The 18237-nt window shown below is 31.2% G+C and overlaps 2 protein-coding genes across 2 annotated transcripts in view; one reads left to right on the top strand and one right to left on the bottom strand.

The window, feature by feature from the left end:
* Positions 1-18237, top strand: part of Ctnna3 (catenin alpha 3) — a 1643966-nt gene that overhangs the window by 509224 nt on the left and 1116505 nt on the right. The window lies entirely within an intron of this gene.
* Positions 16997-18237, bottom strand: part of Lrrtm3 (leucine rich repeat transmembrane neuronal 3) — a 162415-nt gene continuing 161174 nt past the window's right edge. The window contains exon 3 of the mRNA XM_076835160.1: positions 16997-17206. Coding sequence (XP_076691275.1) covers positions 16997-17206 — 210 coding nt within the window. The remainder of the gene's footprint in view (positions 17207-18237) is intronic.

Below are 18237 nucleotides of genomic sequence, written 5' to 3'. Positions count from 1 at the left end.
AATGTTCTCCAGTTTTATCAATTTACCAAATGCTGAAATTTCATTCTTCATGGCAGGTTAAACCACGATTTTGTATACATACCACATTTTCTTTATCCATTCATCTGTTGAAGGGCACTTAGGTTGATTCTATAGCTTGAATTTTGTGAATTGAGCTACTGCAAACATTGATGTTGCTGTATTAATATAGTTTGGTGATTTTAGATCTTTTGGATATATACCGAGGACTGAGTTAGCTGGGTCATATGCTGGTTCCATTCCTAGTTTTGTGAGGAATCTCCATATTGCTTTCCATAGTGGTTGCACTAATTTGTAGTCTCACCATCAGTGTTATGTTTTAAGTATTTAAAATAGAAAAAAAAGAACCATCAATTCAAATTTCTTACTCAATTTTATATGTGTTGTTAGTTTTGTAGATACAAGTTCATCCATATTTATAATATAACCAAATTTAATGGCAGCAGGTAAAATAAGAAAAACAATTACAGAGACTGCAAAATAAATATATATCTTCACTTAAACTAGATTTTTTTCTTGTATTTTTATATTACCCAAGTTTATAAATTCATTTTACCCTATTTATTATGAAGACATTTCTGTTTTCACAAAGGTTGTGCTCTGAACAGAATTGAACTATAATTCAGAAATTTGTCTCTGTATAATTAAAAAATATGATTGTGAGGCCTTATATCCCACAAATTTTAAATTAAATTTATTGGCTATAGATACATAGTTAGTATATTACATTGATTCCAATTCATTCTTTAATTTTCAAAGGAAGTTTGTGAAATAAGAATTAAAGCCTCAGTAACTTATTGAGGCCCTGTCTCAAAAAAAAAAAAAAAATGGCTGGAGATGTCATTCAGTGACTTAGTGTCCCCAGATTCAATCCTTGGTACTCTGTGTGTGTGTGTATGTGTGTGTGTGTGTGTGTGTGTGTGTGTATGTATGTGTATATATATATATATGTTTGTGTGTGTGTGTGTGTGTGTGTGTGTGTCTAGTAATAGAGAACAGATTCCAACATTTTCCTCTTTTTTCTTCCATCTACCATCTGTTCTCTGACTTTAAGGAATGGGGGGGGGGCAGGGCATTAGTATGTTAATCTGAAGATGGGATTTGCATGTCAAGTTAAATTTATAATATTTTAAATTTGTCTTATTGCATGCTTCATCAATCTAGAAGTTAAAGTAAATAATATATATTAAAGAAGTTAAAGTCATACAAATATATATGAAATGCTTTATATGAATGAGTCCTTATATTGTTACAGATATAATCCTTTATTTTCCCTGCACATGATATTTTTATGAACTATGAACCATAGCTATTCAGGGTGAAATTTTGGATAAATATAGGAAATATGTTCACTTTTAATCTCAGTTTTGGTAATTTTTTTGTATTTAGTTCAGTTTGTAAATATGGCATATAAAACCTATATATGCCAGAATTTGACTCAAATATTAGTTCCAATTCTCTGAATGTAATGGAAGGAAACACTTTATAGTAGTATCATGAAAGGATATTAAGGATCTATTTCTATGGATAAACTTGGATATATTGAAAAAATATTGTCTCTTTAATTTGGGGCTGGATTGGAGGAGTAGATGGGAAGCTCAGAAAGATGTTCTTAGACTTACAAGGAAGATGGAGGAATTAATGTTTGAACATTTGTAGTTTATTATCTACAATGTATAATTTTCCTAAGTATTCATAAAATAAAATAACTTTAATATTAGAAAAAGAATTAACCACAATGATAATTGAAAGACTTTTAACATATTAAAAATATCTTTTTCAAAAATTGTTGAGAATTTTATTTTTAACCCTAGCTGTCTCTTTTGAACATACATTTTGTTAGACTCTTTAATCCAGCACATAAGAATATTTTTTGTTAGTGAAAAAATGTCTTGAAATGTGAATACTACTTTGCTTAATGATCTTTATATAAGAGGAGTGTGCTTTATAAGTGTGTTTGTAAGCTTTTTTTCCCTTCTACCTGTAAATAAGTTGCAAATTAAGGAGCTGAAAACTTAAGGATGAATCATAGATGGGATAATGGAAGTGGGCATGATGCTAGAAAGAAAAAAAAAATAGCATCCCAATGTTCAGATAATGTCACCATTGCAGTAGAATAAAAAATGCTTTAAAATAATGGCATCTTCAGTCTATTTCCTTACTTATACTTTTTACTTCTCCCTAAATAATTTTAGTTCACTTATTATAAAAGATATATGAAATAAAATTAATAAAAATAATTAGAAAGAGGGAAATGGGAAAAAAAATATCAAAAAGGAAAAGGCCAGGACATTGGTGGAAAGGTAACCTGGTTACTATATTTTTTTTTTTTAAGAGAGAGTGAGAGAGGGAGAGAGAGAATTTTTTTTTAATATTTATTTTTTAGTTATCGGCGGACACAACATCCTTGTTTGTATGTGGTGCTGAGAATTGAACCCAGCCGCATGCATGCCAGGCGAGCACGCTACCGCTTGAGCCACATCCCCAGCCCCTGGTTACTATATTATTGAGTGTAACTCAACTCTGGATTCCTGAGTCTGTTACATGACTCTAGTATTCGTTGGGAATAAATCCTAAACATTTCTCTGGGAATTTTTTTCTTGAAATACAATTCTTACATGTTGTTCTAAAAATGATATTCTGTAACATGATGAATATTTTTCCTAATGTTATCTCCTATTAAATGTAGAAGTAAATTCTCAAAGACTTTTTCTTATATAGACTGAAGAACAAATTGAGGACAGAGTCTAATATATGTACAGTGTTATGTAGCAAATGGAAAAATCATTGAATGTCTACCAAAGATAAAATTGGTTATAGTGTTAGAAATGAAAAGTTCAAGGGAAATGTTCCTTTCTGCTGTAAAATTAAAAATGAGATGGAGTTTTCTTGCCTTGATTCCTAACCCTAAGAAGTCCTTCTCTCTGAAGTACAAATCTTTTTTTACCTGTAATTTTTCTTTACCTGTTCTGTTTACCTCTTTCTTAGAAAGAAAACAACGTAAAGTTGACCAAATGAGTGATGACAAATTTTAGTTGATAGTGATTATATAAATGTATTCTGCATTGATATGAAGTCCATATTTCATCCTCTAGTTACATAAATTTAAGGTATGGATATATTCTACTGAGGGAAAAGACAGAAAAATTGAAAGGGAATATTAGACAAGGAAACTAAGTAAAACTTTAATTAAACCCATGCCAAATGAGCATTGATGTTAAGGAAAAGCCTGGGGAAGAAGAAGTTTTTTTATGGAAAAATATGATTTTAGACCAGGTATGAAATAATGTAATTGTAACTTATCTATAATATACTGAAGTAAGTGAAAAATGAAGGTATATTATCATAATTACAAGTTATAAATAAATCAGTTCATTATTTCCATTGAAAGAACACACTGACAACAACATCTATTCAATGTGTGAATGATTCAGTTAATAGCTTTTCATGCCTCATTTCTGACACTTTTTTAGATGAATAAAAATACTGAAATGGATTGAAATATACTGTGCTGGAGTGATTTGTACATAATTTATTACTAACTGGTACTCTTATTTCTAAATGATGATTTTTTCCCTCCCACAATGAAATAGCTTAAATACTAGAAGCTTCAGGGTTTGTTTTAATAAGAAACTTACCTTTTGGAAATTTCTTGATCAGTGATAGGTGAATAGCATGGACACTTTCCATGTATTAAAAAATCATATTGATATTCTGAAGAGATTGGTGTGTTGTCTGAGATACCTTGACTCTGGAGAGAGGTGGGAATGTCCTATAGTTGATTTCTTTTTATACTTCCATTCTTTATAGTAACCATATATAAACATACTCTAGTAGGTAACTTTCTGCCACATGTGATTTGACAAAAACACACTTCAGATATTTTAAGTTTTTTTTAACCAATTCTTATTAACAAGCTACTGGATCATTCTTAGAATGCCACACATACAGTCATGTAAAACCATGTCTTTGAGTATTCAAAGGATTCAGGAAGTCCTAAAACTAAGCTATAGGCAATGAACTGCTTTTATGAAAAGCATCAAAAGATGTTGGGGATGCAAATCAAGTCAAGATGGCACCTGGCAGTTTGCCAGGAGGAGTGGTTTGTGAAGCAACGCCAGCGAGCCATTAAGATGATGAGGATTCCTTACTGGCTGACTGCTGTATCTAGATGATGTTAATTGAGTTAAGCTGTGTGTAATTAGTTAAGTATATATACCTCTGCTGTCCAGCAGAGAAGGGGCTTCTGCTACCTTGGGTGCCTGCTACTTTGAGTTCTCACTCAGTTCCTGCTGAGTTCACTCACAATAAAGTAGTTCCCGCTTCAACCTTCAAGTTGCTTGTCACCTCCCTGTTATTTGCACAGCCGGATTATGGCAAAAAGATCTTTCTAAAAAAAGAACCTCTGTGCCATACCTGAATTTTTCTTAAGCTCTGAGATATTTGAGATATTCAGTGAGTTAAAGAAAAAGAAATATTTGCCTTGAAAATTTTGAACAGATATGTACTGAGGTAAATATAAGCTTATTTATGCTTTTTGGAGAGCTTATAGGACTTAATAATGTACAATTGGACAATTCATATCACAAGATAAATTAATGTAAGCTTTCCTTTTCCAATCTTGTCATCTTAATTGTGTTACCACATGTGTATGTCATATGTGAAATAAAACTTAGGAAGGAAGGAAGAAAACATAAAAATAGAGAAGAAAAATAAAGTAACCAGAGTAAAGTATTACTTTTTTGTGATTTCTTTAGGTCCAGAAATTAAATATTCTTTTCTTACTCTCTCATCAAGATCACCTGTGACCTGTCATAATGCATGGAGAATTTCAAGATATATTATCCTACATAATTCAAAAGAATAATGAATTATTCAGGTGAAGTCTTAACTCCTTGGATATACCTCTTTATATGTGTACAATATTAGCCCCAATTTAATTGTTAGCTTATCTTTGCCCTTTTACTTAGTTTCTTGTACTTTTCTATTTCATTGAATGTTTTTAAGGCAGGGTTTTTGGAGGAATGAATTTATAGGAAATCTAATATTCCATGGGTAATTCAAGAATAGTAATAAAATGCTGTCTGTCTTCTTGTGATCACTACTTTAAAATGTCTAATTATGCCTATTTTAATCCAAAACTTGTCATAGGTCCTTGGTAAATGGGGGAGGGGATGACAAACCTGAAAAGGAGTGGTAGGGATCACCCAAGCTTGTATTTAAGCTAGCATTATAACTTGTGAATGTGGAAATTCCAACAGGCAGATGGAGAGCTCACAGCATTTCTCAAAGTCTTCCTGGAGACTGTCCAGTTGTCCAGTTATTTGCCATCACCAGTCTATCCTGTTCCACTTTTATTCCATTTACTAATGTAAATGTCAGTATTTCACACAAATCCTAGCAGTCCCCAATGCCTCATAAAATGAAAAGCACATTAATTTTTATTGTAAACTAATTGAAGTTTTCCAGACTGGATTTTGCTGTCTCTTTATTGGGATTCAGAAGAATGATTGCAAAACTTGAAAACATAAAAGCTGTTAAAACTTATATTGTAGTTAGTAATAAATTAGAGACCCAATAGTACTTCAAAAATAACAAAGCAACAATAAGGATATTTTTGGTATTTAATAGAACTAGTTGTAATATAATGAATTCAGTTTTGTGGACTCAAATAGCATGGACCACAGTGTAGATAACTATCTAGAGTGAAAATTTCTGTGTGATTGAAAAACAATTGTTTAAATACAGTGAACATTCCATATATTGGGAATTCTGATGGCTGCTTTTGCCATATTGTATACTCCCTATAATCCTCAAGAGTATTTCAGAACATTAGGCAGAATTCCCTTAGCATTCAGTAAAATGGCAATATTCATGATGAGCTTTCTTCATGTCAGTATTGATGTTATGAAATTCTAAAATTAAAATATATTCATTTTCATATGTAGGAAGATCTGAAAATGATGACTTGATGTAGTTATTGAATTCATTAATTCTATTTTGGCTTGACTAAATGCAAGGCACATTCTTTAGCATTTAATAAAAAATTACCATAAGGCAAATAAACAATGGAATCCTTTGGGAGTAATGGTATCTTTATAAGACAGGTGTTTCTTAAGGGAAAAAAAAACACCTTATTTAAAGAAGTAAAAAGGGCCAGGGATGTGAGTCAGTGATAAGAGTACTTGCCTAGCATGAGAGAGGCCCTGGGTTTAATCCCCAGAATTGCAAATAAATAAATAAATAAACAAATAAATAAATAAATAAATAAATAAAGTAAAGGGTTAATAATAATAAACACCTGTAGAATAACTGTGCTTATTTATATATTAAGTGAATTTGCCACCTTACCAATTTTTTCACTTTCCTAATGAATCGTTTAATGGTAAATAAAATAATAAAATACAAATACTCTCTACATATAATCTAATTTTCATTCACTGTAATAACAATCTTATGTGTAACCAATAGGTGTCGAAAATTTAAATTTCAGAGGCCAATGCATCCCTTTTACATTTTTTCACATATGCCCGATGTTAGAATTGCAATATAGGCTATTTGGTATAGAATTTGCTTGTGGCATTTTACAGAATAAAACAAAAACTTGACAATCCATTATATTATTTACTTATTATTTTTTATTTATTTATTTTTCAATAAAATTGCACATGACCTGTATTTATCATGGAATGACTAAACTGAGTGTTTTTTATTTGAGAGTTGAATTTAGAAATTTGTGGGAAGTAGTAATTTAAAAAAATTTTTTTTTCTGAACTTTAAAAACTGAGTCTATGTGGGGAAAATACCAGACTCAGAAACTTAGATTCCTTAGTTTTCAGAGCTGATAGTAGTAGAAATTTCAAATATCTCAGAGTTCTAATTAGGAGACAGTGATGGAGCCTGCTGGACAGGCAAGAGTTATGTGATTGGCAAACTTTAGAATCCTGGGTCTCAAATACATTTAGTCTTTGAGATCTTTTTTAGTTTTATTTCTGCAAAATTAATCGTTTTTTCTTTATGTTACAACATCATGCAGAGATTTCACTTTTAGAAATATCACATGTATTCAATTTTAAGCATTTTTGTCTACTATTACAGTCCTTGGTATATTATAAATTGAATAAATGAATAAATACTTGATTGAATTGAAAACACCTAAATATTGTGGCGTATTATAAAAATTATCATTATATAAAAGAAAAAGGGTACTAAATTAATACTTGTGAGTCTATTTGAATGTATTTTTCAAATAATAGCTTTATAGACAATTAGCTGTAATTTTAAGGCAAAAATGATTCTACATATTGTTAAATATTGATATATTTAGTCTAATTAAAATACATGTGAGTTTCAATGCTGTTCTTTTTTCTGTTACCTACATAGTTTGATCATGGTCTTTAATCATGTAATATTTTAGTTTATTTGTAAGATGTATCAATCAAAAATAACTTTTGTTTTTAAACATTAGAATAAAATTCTGATTAGTATTCCCCAATACTTACCTCAAGAGGAAAAGGTTGAAAAATTAAAAAGTTAAAGGCCATGTGTTAAATATGACACCAAATAGTTTCAGTAACATGTTTTTACTTGATACCAAACATCCTTTGACTGTAATTAGCTTCTAAGAAGTTGTTTAATTCACATAATTATTTTAAATTAATGGGGCTGCCTGGATCAATTTTTAAGATGGGTTATGATCATTTTATTAAAACTGGTTTACAACATTTTCCACAAAGAATCAATATTGTTTACTTCCCATCCTTCTAAAAAAGACAAAACACAATGGATAAAATAAGATTAATAAGAGAAACAAAGTTTGAAAAATGCAGAAAATATTTTACCTATATAAAAAGCTAAAAGATTTGCTACAGCCAGAAAAAAAATTGTCTTTGGAATTTTAGGCAAACAAGACAAAAATTAAGCCTGATATTTTTCTTCCAGAGAAGCATGGGTGTGACAAATACTATTAGAATAACAGATGTTCATAAGTGAAAATATATTCTTCCTTTTCCTTCTTCATTGCCCTTTCATCTTGATTTTGTGATCTAAATACTGCCAGTCTCAAGTTCTATCTCTTTTCCCATTTTTGCCCTGAGATATCCTCTATTCCCTAGGAAATTTGATTTTATTTTCTCATAATTGCTGTTTACAGGTATTAAATGTTTCTATTAGAATTTTTGTTTTTGTGGATGTCTCTTCTCTCTGTGAAGATTGAAAGCCTGTTGGGGACAGGGACTTAAAAATTCTTACCTTCTATGAGGAATATATTAGGTATATTGTAAACTCTATCCATTATATTTATGATGTCTTAAGTTATTGCCTTAAATGAATAGACTTTAAAATTCAAGGGTGAGATCTAACAGGGGGCATTTAATGCACAGTTAGCAGAGGTCAGTTTGTCAGTATACCCATCACCTGATTTTGAATCCTTGTTCCACAATTTACTAGTTTTATGTTATATAATTACTTTGTGCATCCATTTCTTTATCTTTTTAAGGGGAAAACAATAGTACTCACTTCAATAATTAATGTGTGTCAATTACTTGGAAAAGTAAGCATTCAGTGTTAGTTGTTATAATTCTATATTAAAGTGATTGTTAACAAGTCAGTGTTTCTGGAAATAATTAAATAGATAATCCTATGGTGGCAATTACAGAAGACAATCAGATGTATGAGGTCTGTCCTCAATGAAATTGTAGGACAACAAAACCATGTTTTAATTACAAAAAATGATATTTATATTCTCAATTGCAAGAAGGCATGCACTTAATTTATCTGAAAACTATCAGATAAGTTAACAAGAAGTGACCTTAAACTACTTGTTTCTGTTACATAAAGGGTTATCTGGTAGAAGATTCTTTTTCCAATTGTTTTATGGTAATACCAAAACACCATATCAAACTCACACATTTTATATCATAAGTGGAGTTAAGGCAGGGAAGAGTCAGTAAATGTTACAATTCAAGCCTTATATTGTTCTTCCACAAAATGATGAAGTAAGTATACAAAGGGTCATTCTGGAATACCCTTTTGTAAATATAGTATAGGTTGAAGAATTCAGATCTGAAGTTTGTTAAAGAGGAAGCTGGCAAGGAGTTTTGAAGAATGTCTCATACACTGAACTTAACATTCCATCAAATCCGAAGATGAAAAAAAATGTTGATATCACAATTATCTCAAGGTTTTCTCCAGATAGCATGTGGAGATATTTAATGTCTTTATCTAGATTTCTAGATAAAGGTGTAAGTATAGTCTGAGCTAATATGAGCTGCTTAGCTCTTATCTCAAGGCAATAATTTCCTTTTTTAGAAATGAATATGAAGCAAGACCAAGATAATAAGCATTACAAGTGCCTAGGTCAAGACCGGCTGTAGAGGACTAAAAAAATCCACTTCCTGGTTCTCCACTGTGGTGGATATTCCTCCCTGATAATTGCCTTATGGCAGAGCAGAATGACAACAGAGACCAACTTTTCATCATGTTCTTATCAGACTGCTTAGGGTACTATATTTATGGATCTGTAATTAAAAGCAAATATTGATGTAAAGCAGGAAGAACAAATCGAGTATATATAAAATTACAATTCATTTCTTGATTTTGGATTTTTTACTAGATGTGTATGAATTAATGTAATTTACTTATATAGATGAAGCAAAATTTTGGGGTTTATAATTTGGGGGCTATTTCAAATTCAACCTTGAAAATATCATTTTGCATTTAGTTTTAAATTATTTCTGACTTTTAACAGTGATAGTTCTTGAACTAATTTTTATTCTTAATATTCTCTCTTTGGGATAATCAAAACTATCTGTGTATTTATATATCATTTATCTCATACATATTACTATCACAAATATACATTTGCTCTTAACTATCTAATGTCCATGCTGACCTTTACTGATTACATTTGATAACACAAATGTTATTGTAAAATTTGAGTCTTAGTTTTAACAATTAATTTCAGATTATCCAGTAATACTAAATCACATTTCCATCACTTACCTCTTGGTATGTGTAATATCTTGTCCTCTTCATTGTGTTTCACCAAATCTTCAACCCAGATATCAGGACCATCTTTATTATTCAGAATCATAATTATTCTAACTATTTCAGGTAAAATTTTCCATTGTGCCAGGATGAGTAGATGTAGTGAAATGAGATTATCACACTTACATTAGTGATCATTTTTAATAGGTTTGACTTACAGAATTTTTTACTGACTTGAAATCCTGTATGTATTATAAAATAAAAGTATGTTTCACATGTACACTGCATGTTCAGATAGTGGTGGAAAAAAATGTTAATGTAATTGTTCTTGACATTATTGAAATTTGTGCAGGTTCAGGGAGAAATAGAAGAGACAGCATAGTGGTTTAATAAAAAAGCTCTTGGAGACAATAACAGTTGAGAGTCAATTTAAGAATCATTTGTGAACAATTGAGACTGAAGAAAATTTATTTGAAGATGGAATTTAAAAACAAGTTTTAAAAATGTATTTTATTTTGCCATCTTCACATAATGATGAAAAAAGTTATAGTACCCTAACAAGAAAATGATACATATTTTTAAAATTTAAATAATAATGTTTTGAGTAGAACAAGCAGAGTTTGCATTGTTTCATAAAGGTTATCTTCCTGCCTTCTTTATGTGGTATGCTTCTAGACATAATTTGTGAAAGTAATAATGCTCCAAAAAAAATATTGCCATATAGAATAATTCTGCAACTCATGACATGTTTTTTGCTGATTGCAGTGTGTGACTGTATATTATTGGTGTTTTTCTTCACTTAGTCATTTTTACTTAGTGACTTAATTGACCATTCATATAATTTTTGCTTCAGTTGATGACCCCCTTTTGACCAGTTGAAGATTATATTATAGTTACTTATATTTTAAGTTGTAAGTTTAAAAGAGTTTGAATGATTATAAATGAAAATAATTCATGAACATTTATTGTTTGAAGGATTTTCTTTCAAATGTTCACTCTTTTTAGGAAACAGTGTATAACAAAGAGACTAATGATCTTTCTTTTCATTAAGATATAAATTTGGAATTTTGAAGGAAATCTCTATATAGTGTGAAATTTTTGTAATTTTTCCATTTATAAATATGAACGCATATTCTTTTCTCCTGTCTCCACTCCCTCCATTAAAACCATGAGCTGAGTTATATTGATTATGATCTTTTCTCACTTTTGAAAATGTGCTGTGGGGTGGTAATAATATACCTTTAGCATCTGGTAAATCTGGATTTGAATCCTCAATTCTACTTTATGAATCTTGGTAAGTTGCTTACAACCATGATTCTTATTTTCCTCTTCTTTGAAGTGAAGATTATACCATTTTACTAAGATGGGTTAAAAATGAGATGAGGAAAGCAAAGTGCCTGACATCATAGCTTAATTCTTTCCTGTCTCCTCCAGCTCTTAGGCTGTTCTATGACTATCCAAGGAAGTAACTAGCAAGCGAGTAATTAACTTGCCTATTTTAAGGCTGTTTTCAAATACGCTTGTTGAAGGAGTTAGTGGGGAGCACAATCTTTAAAAAACAGTTTGTCAGAAAATAACCTGGGCATTGTATGTATAGTTTTCCTTTGTTTTGTAGGCCTCTAGTCAAGAAAAATGTTCAGTTAGGCTTAGAACCCCATATTCACATCGGTATAGTAAAGGAACAAGGATTAATTTTTTCATGTTAGGACAAAAAGCACTAGAATGACTTGGTTTGGAAAAGTAAATCCTTATTTAAGAAGATTATTATAAACTTAGCATGCATTGGGATCACCTGAGTAATGTGTTAGCAATTCATATTTGGGGTATTATCTCAGAGATTCTAATTCAGTAAATCTAGTATTTTTTTTTCCTGGCACTTAAGGTAATCTCAACCTCTTAATAATAACTTCAAGGATATGATGGATGATAAAAGCTTAAACAAATAAATAGGGGGGAAACCCCCATTTGCTTTATCCATGTTGTCTTAAAACTATTTTCTCCATTAATCAGATGAATTCAGTAAATAAAACTGACAGATACCAATCTCTCATGTCAAGACCAACTCAAAATCAAAACTTGGGAGACAGCCTTTCATTTTACATAGTCTGAGGTAAAGACTACATCATAGAACATTTAAGGCCACACAGTAGGAATGTGTTGCATTATGCACACAAGATATATGGTAGTCAATTTACTAAGTTAAATTTGTGGTATTTTAGTTTAGAAAACAAAAAGGATTTCCTGCAAGGATACTTTATCACAGGTCTCTTAGTGAATTTGAAAAAATTATTTGATTTACACAAAACGAATTTTAATTCAGCTTTTCAGGAAGACAAATACATAAACCAAATCTATAAATGTCTGAGAGGTCGAAGAAACTCTATAGTTCCCTATGTCCTAGATAGCTAAGGTACTCTCTGCTTTAAGATCTCTATCCTTAATAGAGATGTAAATAATCAACTGTGCCCATTTTCAGACATTAACCCAAAATTTAAATATAAGTCTACTTCTATCTCATAATAAAATCTAATGGTTTACCATGGAAAACCTTTAAAAATGACCCATCAGTACTCTGGTATTTGTTTTTAAAATTTCAAGTTTCTTCTTCATTGCAGTAAAATGAAGCACCATTACTGATTGTCATTACTGATTGTAGTTAAATCAGAATTTTGAAAGTATTGTTCCTTGGCTGCTCTCTTTTTAGGGACAGCTATGGCAAGTTGAGGAGGTAAATGGAGTAGAAGAAGTTTTTGCTACAAGACCAATTCGTCCTCTGATTTTTTACCACAAAACAAACTCATCAGGATCTTGAGATTTTTTTTTACACATTAAGAGATTGTTAAACTACCACCCCTATGATAAACTGTTAAGAACTATATTATTATATTTGCTCTGGAGATTTCTCAGTTTCTCTCTGAGACCAAATTTCTGCCAGTTCTATTATCTCTCCCTTAACTTGCTGTCATTTACTCATAATATCTGATTTTCTTTCTACCAGCTTTCTCACAGTTCACACCAGATATCTGTTTTCATGCTTTCTGTTTCTTTATTTATTTTGAATCTTTACTTTAAGAGATAATATTGTCTTCCAGTCAGGAGCATTTGAAAACAAATGCATTTTTACTTTTAGAAATAGAGGTTTTATTTTAGAAAGTATTTTTGTAAAAAGATTTTACTGTTTCTAAGCAGTTTATGTAATCAGATCTGAGTTCAAATTGGGTCATGTTATTTGTCTTGAGTGTTAAATTTGGAATAGTTTTCTTTGATTCCAAAAATATAATTTATGTTAAAAAATTAGTATGTTTTTCTAGAACTTGAAAGAGGGAGTAGGAATAGAGACTTGACAAACATGAAAAGCTTAGTAAAATATTTGCATGTTAACATAGGTTTTAGCATCTATGCATTAGTTTGGGTGAGTTTTATTTCATTTTTATTGGAAAGAAAATAGAGAAATTTGTTTTCTATTATGATAGTTTTTAAAAATTTTTGTTTCAAAAAAGAATCTTGCCAAAACAAAAGAAGAAAAAACATACAGTCTTCCCTATCAACTCTGAATCAAACACGTGTTTAGTTGAACGTGTGTTCAACATGTGTTCAACCTTGTGTTATGGATCTTTTTTACATCTACCCACACAATCTCAATTTAGACGGTTTTTAGTTTCTCTCCTTGTGCTTCTTGAATTTTTGTCTGCACCTTGGGGACTACCTACATCCACATTTTGGGAGTCGCTGTTCTGCACATTTATAAATGATCTTATATATTGAGATATGTGACTTGCTATAGAATTTTAGCGTGAGAGACCAGAAAGAGTTCATTTAGCTCACATATTATACAAACTGAAGGAACTGAGTTAAAGTAGAGATTATTAAACAACATGTCAAACTTTTTTTTCTTTTATTCTATCCACTATCTTGGATGTTGTCAGCACTAATCAGAGAGAGAAAGCTTTCAGTTTAATGAAGGACTAATAGCCTGTGAAGTTTGAGAATGGTTAAAGTACACCAGTGATTAGCCCAGTATTCATGGGTGAGGACTCAATTTCTTTGGGATTAATGTGTCTTCATAGGGTTGATATAGGGTTGATATGAAGACAAAATGAGAAGGTTTGTGTGGTTTGGAAACCTCAAAATACAGCAAAACTTTATTGTTTACTGCAGCTGTTGCTGTTTTTGTAATCACACTGGGTCAAACTCTCCATTTTTCAACTCCAAACACAGGTAAACAGATTTTAGTTATTTAAATGATTGAGCAATAGATAAGAATGGAGACATCAATGGGAAGGGCAGGTACTTGGAGGAAATGGGAAATTATCAAATGGTGAAAAAGATAGTTTAGAATTAAAATTTTAGACACAAACTAACACAATTGCAAAGGGATAAAGATTCCAGACACCATCTATTCTAGCAGGTGTTTACCATTCCCCCCTCCCTCTTCCATGGCACAATAAACATGAAGCAAATAACCCAACATTTTTTTTCTTTTCTTTTTAAAGACCCTTTTAATTGCAAATATGAGAAGTCTTAAAATTTTAGTTATTTGCCTTTAACTGTAGCTTAGGAACTTGGATGCTCAGAACTGTTATCCCAAATTGATTTATTTATAGTTGCTTACTTTAGGTGAAATTAAAATATTTAAGAAAGTGGTTTGTTTAAGGAAATAAAAGCATACATTTGTAAGGCTCCTAGGAACCTTAAAATTTCTAAGTCATTTATCAATTCGAAAGTGTCTGAAAATAGACTTGAAGTGCTTATTTACACAAACTAATTCTTTCTTTTGGATCTTTGCAAGCACAACTTCTAATGAACAACTTGGCAGATGACATTTTGATTTTTAATAAATAAAATTTTGCATTTGATTTCAGTCCCACAAATAAGAGATTTGTAGCCCTCTATAAATTTTGTGCAAAGCCAAATCTCAGCATAGGGGATTAAGAATGCTCAAAATAATACATTGTAAGGAAGTCAGATATTGGAAAAAAATAAAGCTTAATTTGGGCTTAGAATGACAAAATTTTGATTAACAAATAATTTATGCAAAATATGTTACAAAATCTGATATGCTAAATATCAGGGGTTTCACATTTAGTTACATTTAAATTAATAGTAGTTTACTTCTTCAAACCTTTACATCCCTTTTTTCTTTGATTTTTGTGTATTTGCAAAAAAATTTTGCGCTACAATTTTTAACTTCATTTTTCTTGAAGTTGCTCTTCAATTTGTTGTGATAACCTGCATAAAACTAGATTTTGTAGATATGATTTCTTTGGAAAAGATAAAAAATTAAGTTTGACATTGATGCTTCTAATTATTTTCTTTGTTGCTTTGATTGTATTTGACCCCTGTTACACTGACATATATTCAATCTATTTTTGACATGATAAATATAAAATGACAATATAAAAAAGCATTTGTTCTAGTGCAACAGTAATTGAAACTTGCTGTTTTATATTTTCTTAAAAAATACTCAAACACCAAAAAGAATGTGTGATTTTCATAGTAACAATGTTGTCAAACAATAATCTGTGTCAGGTAAACAACAGAAACAAGTTGATCATTCCAGCCTCTGAAAAGTCAGGTTTTCTTAATTTGATTTGTATTTATAACACAGTTGCATAATCAATATAGGACCTGGGTTGATATTCAATTACTCCCAGTTATTTTTCAGATAATTTGGAGGTGAATTCCATTATGGAGGGCAATGTAAACAATTTGGAACATAATATGGATGTTTATAATCTAATTGAGTGATACATTTCTCTACCATGGCTCACTTCTATATTGAATGAATTATATTGTTTAAAGTTGTCCCTCAGGAGCAGTGGATGTAGCACACAATGACAAAAATTTCATATTTTTCCTTTGAGAAGTGCCCAAAATAGTCTCAGAGTTCTAAATGAAAAGTTGTCTTAAGAACCAGGCACATTTTGCACTGACTGATGGTTATTTTTAGGTAAACCGCTTTGGGTTAATTAGAAGAAAAATTGCTACTGTATAGTTATTATGCTCTATTCCTCCCACCTTGGCCTGAAAATAATGAGATGTAACAAAAGTTTTTCTTTGTCACTGGCAGCTGCACCTTTTAAGTGTATCAAAGTCTGTTGCTGTGGTTACGGCCTTTGTTTCCAGTGATGTCTTGTCCATACTACTCCCCCCAACCCTTAACAATGGTTACTCAAAAGAATGAAATAATGAGTCATTCATTCGGAAATATGTTGTTAAAATATCCCTCTTTATCATTACATTTCACTGCTTAGAAACTAGGCTGTAATTCAAGGCAACAGTTAAATCTGAGAAGAACTGTTAAAAAATCTTTTGATTTTTTTTTTCATTTATAAGAAAAACCTGTCTATGTAATTGAAGAACCTCTTACAAGTCTGAACAATTAAATCCTTTTTGGTTAATGTATTATTTCTGGAACAAGTAGATAAAATTCTACGCAGTAAGCATGATAAAAATCGTGCATATTTTGCACAGCACAGAATTTTAGAGTCAAGGTTTCTGGGCACAAAAGCAGTAACAAAACAGTCCCTACAAAACTGAGTAACTTTGAATAACACAAGAAATAATTTTTGTTAATTTAAAATTTTAGAAACTGAAATATGTAAAGTTTGTAAAGTAAAATGTAATTAAATTATGGTACTGTACATACCAGTTGTTTCTATAATTGAAACTTTACAATATGAAAAATACATTAGCTCTGTACAGTTTTTACACGTAGGTAGGATGAGTTTTGAAAAATCGATTCTTTTTTTTTTTCAGGGTCATACTCTTTAAGTCAAAAAAATACTGCACAACTTAGCTAATTACAAAGTGAGGACTTGAAACAATTCATGTCTTCTTTATTTCATGAATCAATCTTGATTTTTGTTTTATTTGAACAGGGGATTTTTGTTTTGTTTTGTTTTTCAGAGTCACAATGAACAGATCTTCCTCATTTTTGTCCTTGAGGTTACAAAGTTTGGTAGCAACCCTTGGCCACCAGTCAGCTCAGTTAAGCCAGTGGCTGTTTATGGTCACTGATTCGGCCAGCTGTTGTGATTGTGCTCAGGTCCAGCTCAGTCTCTAGGTGTGTTTCCATCGTATCTTCCTGTGCATTCGTTTCAAAGGATTTATGAGAGAGAAGCTCATGATGCACCCCACAATAACTTATTGTGGGCTGGTCGTATGCCAGAAAGGTTGACACATTCATAGATAAAGGTATCTGGGGAAAAATGACATGAGAAAAGTCAGTTATAAAGAGACAGACAACATGAGGGGCAAGATATGGAGACTCAAGTGCTGACTTGACTAACCTCTACAGTTACACCTGTGGCTCTAGTGTCCCTGCACTATCCTGCTCCTTCCTCTCATATTTTGAGCTCACAGAAACATTTTTAATGTCTGGGGAAAGCTGTTCAATGTTATCTGAATGTCCTACTGAAGAACATTCAGATAAATAAATTGCGGTATATGTGGATATAAAAATGAATTAAAAAGTTCCTGCATCAGAGAAGTCAAAAAATTGCTTCCCCTAATTGGGGTAAACCTGTGGTTTTAGAACTAAGACAGCTATTATTTGGTTACCTCTGATATTAGGATGCAAACAAACAAAACAAAACAAAACAAAACAAAAACAGTGACTCTCAAACTTTAGCATGCATGAACGTATCACCTCCCTCTTCTTCAATTACCTATTCCATTGTCCCCAAAAGGTTTGGGATAGGGCATTTTCATACAAGTTCCTATATGAAATGGGTGCTGTTAATCCACATACTACACTTTGAGAACCATTGCAGAGGAGAATTTTTTAGTTAAGTCATTCTGGCTATTCTTATCCATAACTTTCATCACAAAGATTCCTTGAAACATTAATGCTATACTTTAGTTAATGTATTCAAATTTGGAACTGTAGGAACTCCCAAGGAAAATTGAAAACTCCTCTGTAAAGGTCTAAAAATCATCAAAAGATGATGCTGGTTTGAAAGAACCAGTAGAACAGGTGAGGATCTGACTCCATTGCTAATAAAAGAAAGCAAGATATAAGGATGTGAAGGAAAAAAGTCACATACAACTATTGTGAGCAGAAGGGAGACACATTACAGACAACAGGTAGTCTTAGATGTAATTAGTTGTCAAAGTCTATAGATCATTCCCATTTTTTCTCCAATAACATAAAAGCTTCTCCTAAAAAGTAGGTTTGAGGAACCTTCAACCTGATCTTGATTTAATATCCACCTTAGTTTAGATATTGTT

This window comes from Callospermophilus lateralis, chromosome 15 (genome assembly GCF_048772815.1).
Source record: "Callospermophilus lateralis isolate mCalLat2 chromosome 15, mCalLat2.hap1, whole genome shotgun sequence".
NCBI lineage: Eukaryota > Metazoa > Chordata > Mammalia > Rodentia > Sciuridae > Callospermophilus > Callospermophilus lateralis.
This window is presented reverse-complemented; position numbering and strand designations above follow the sequence as displayed.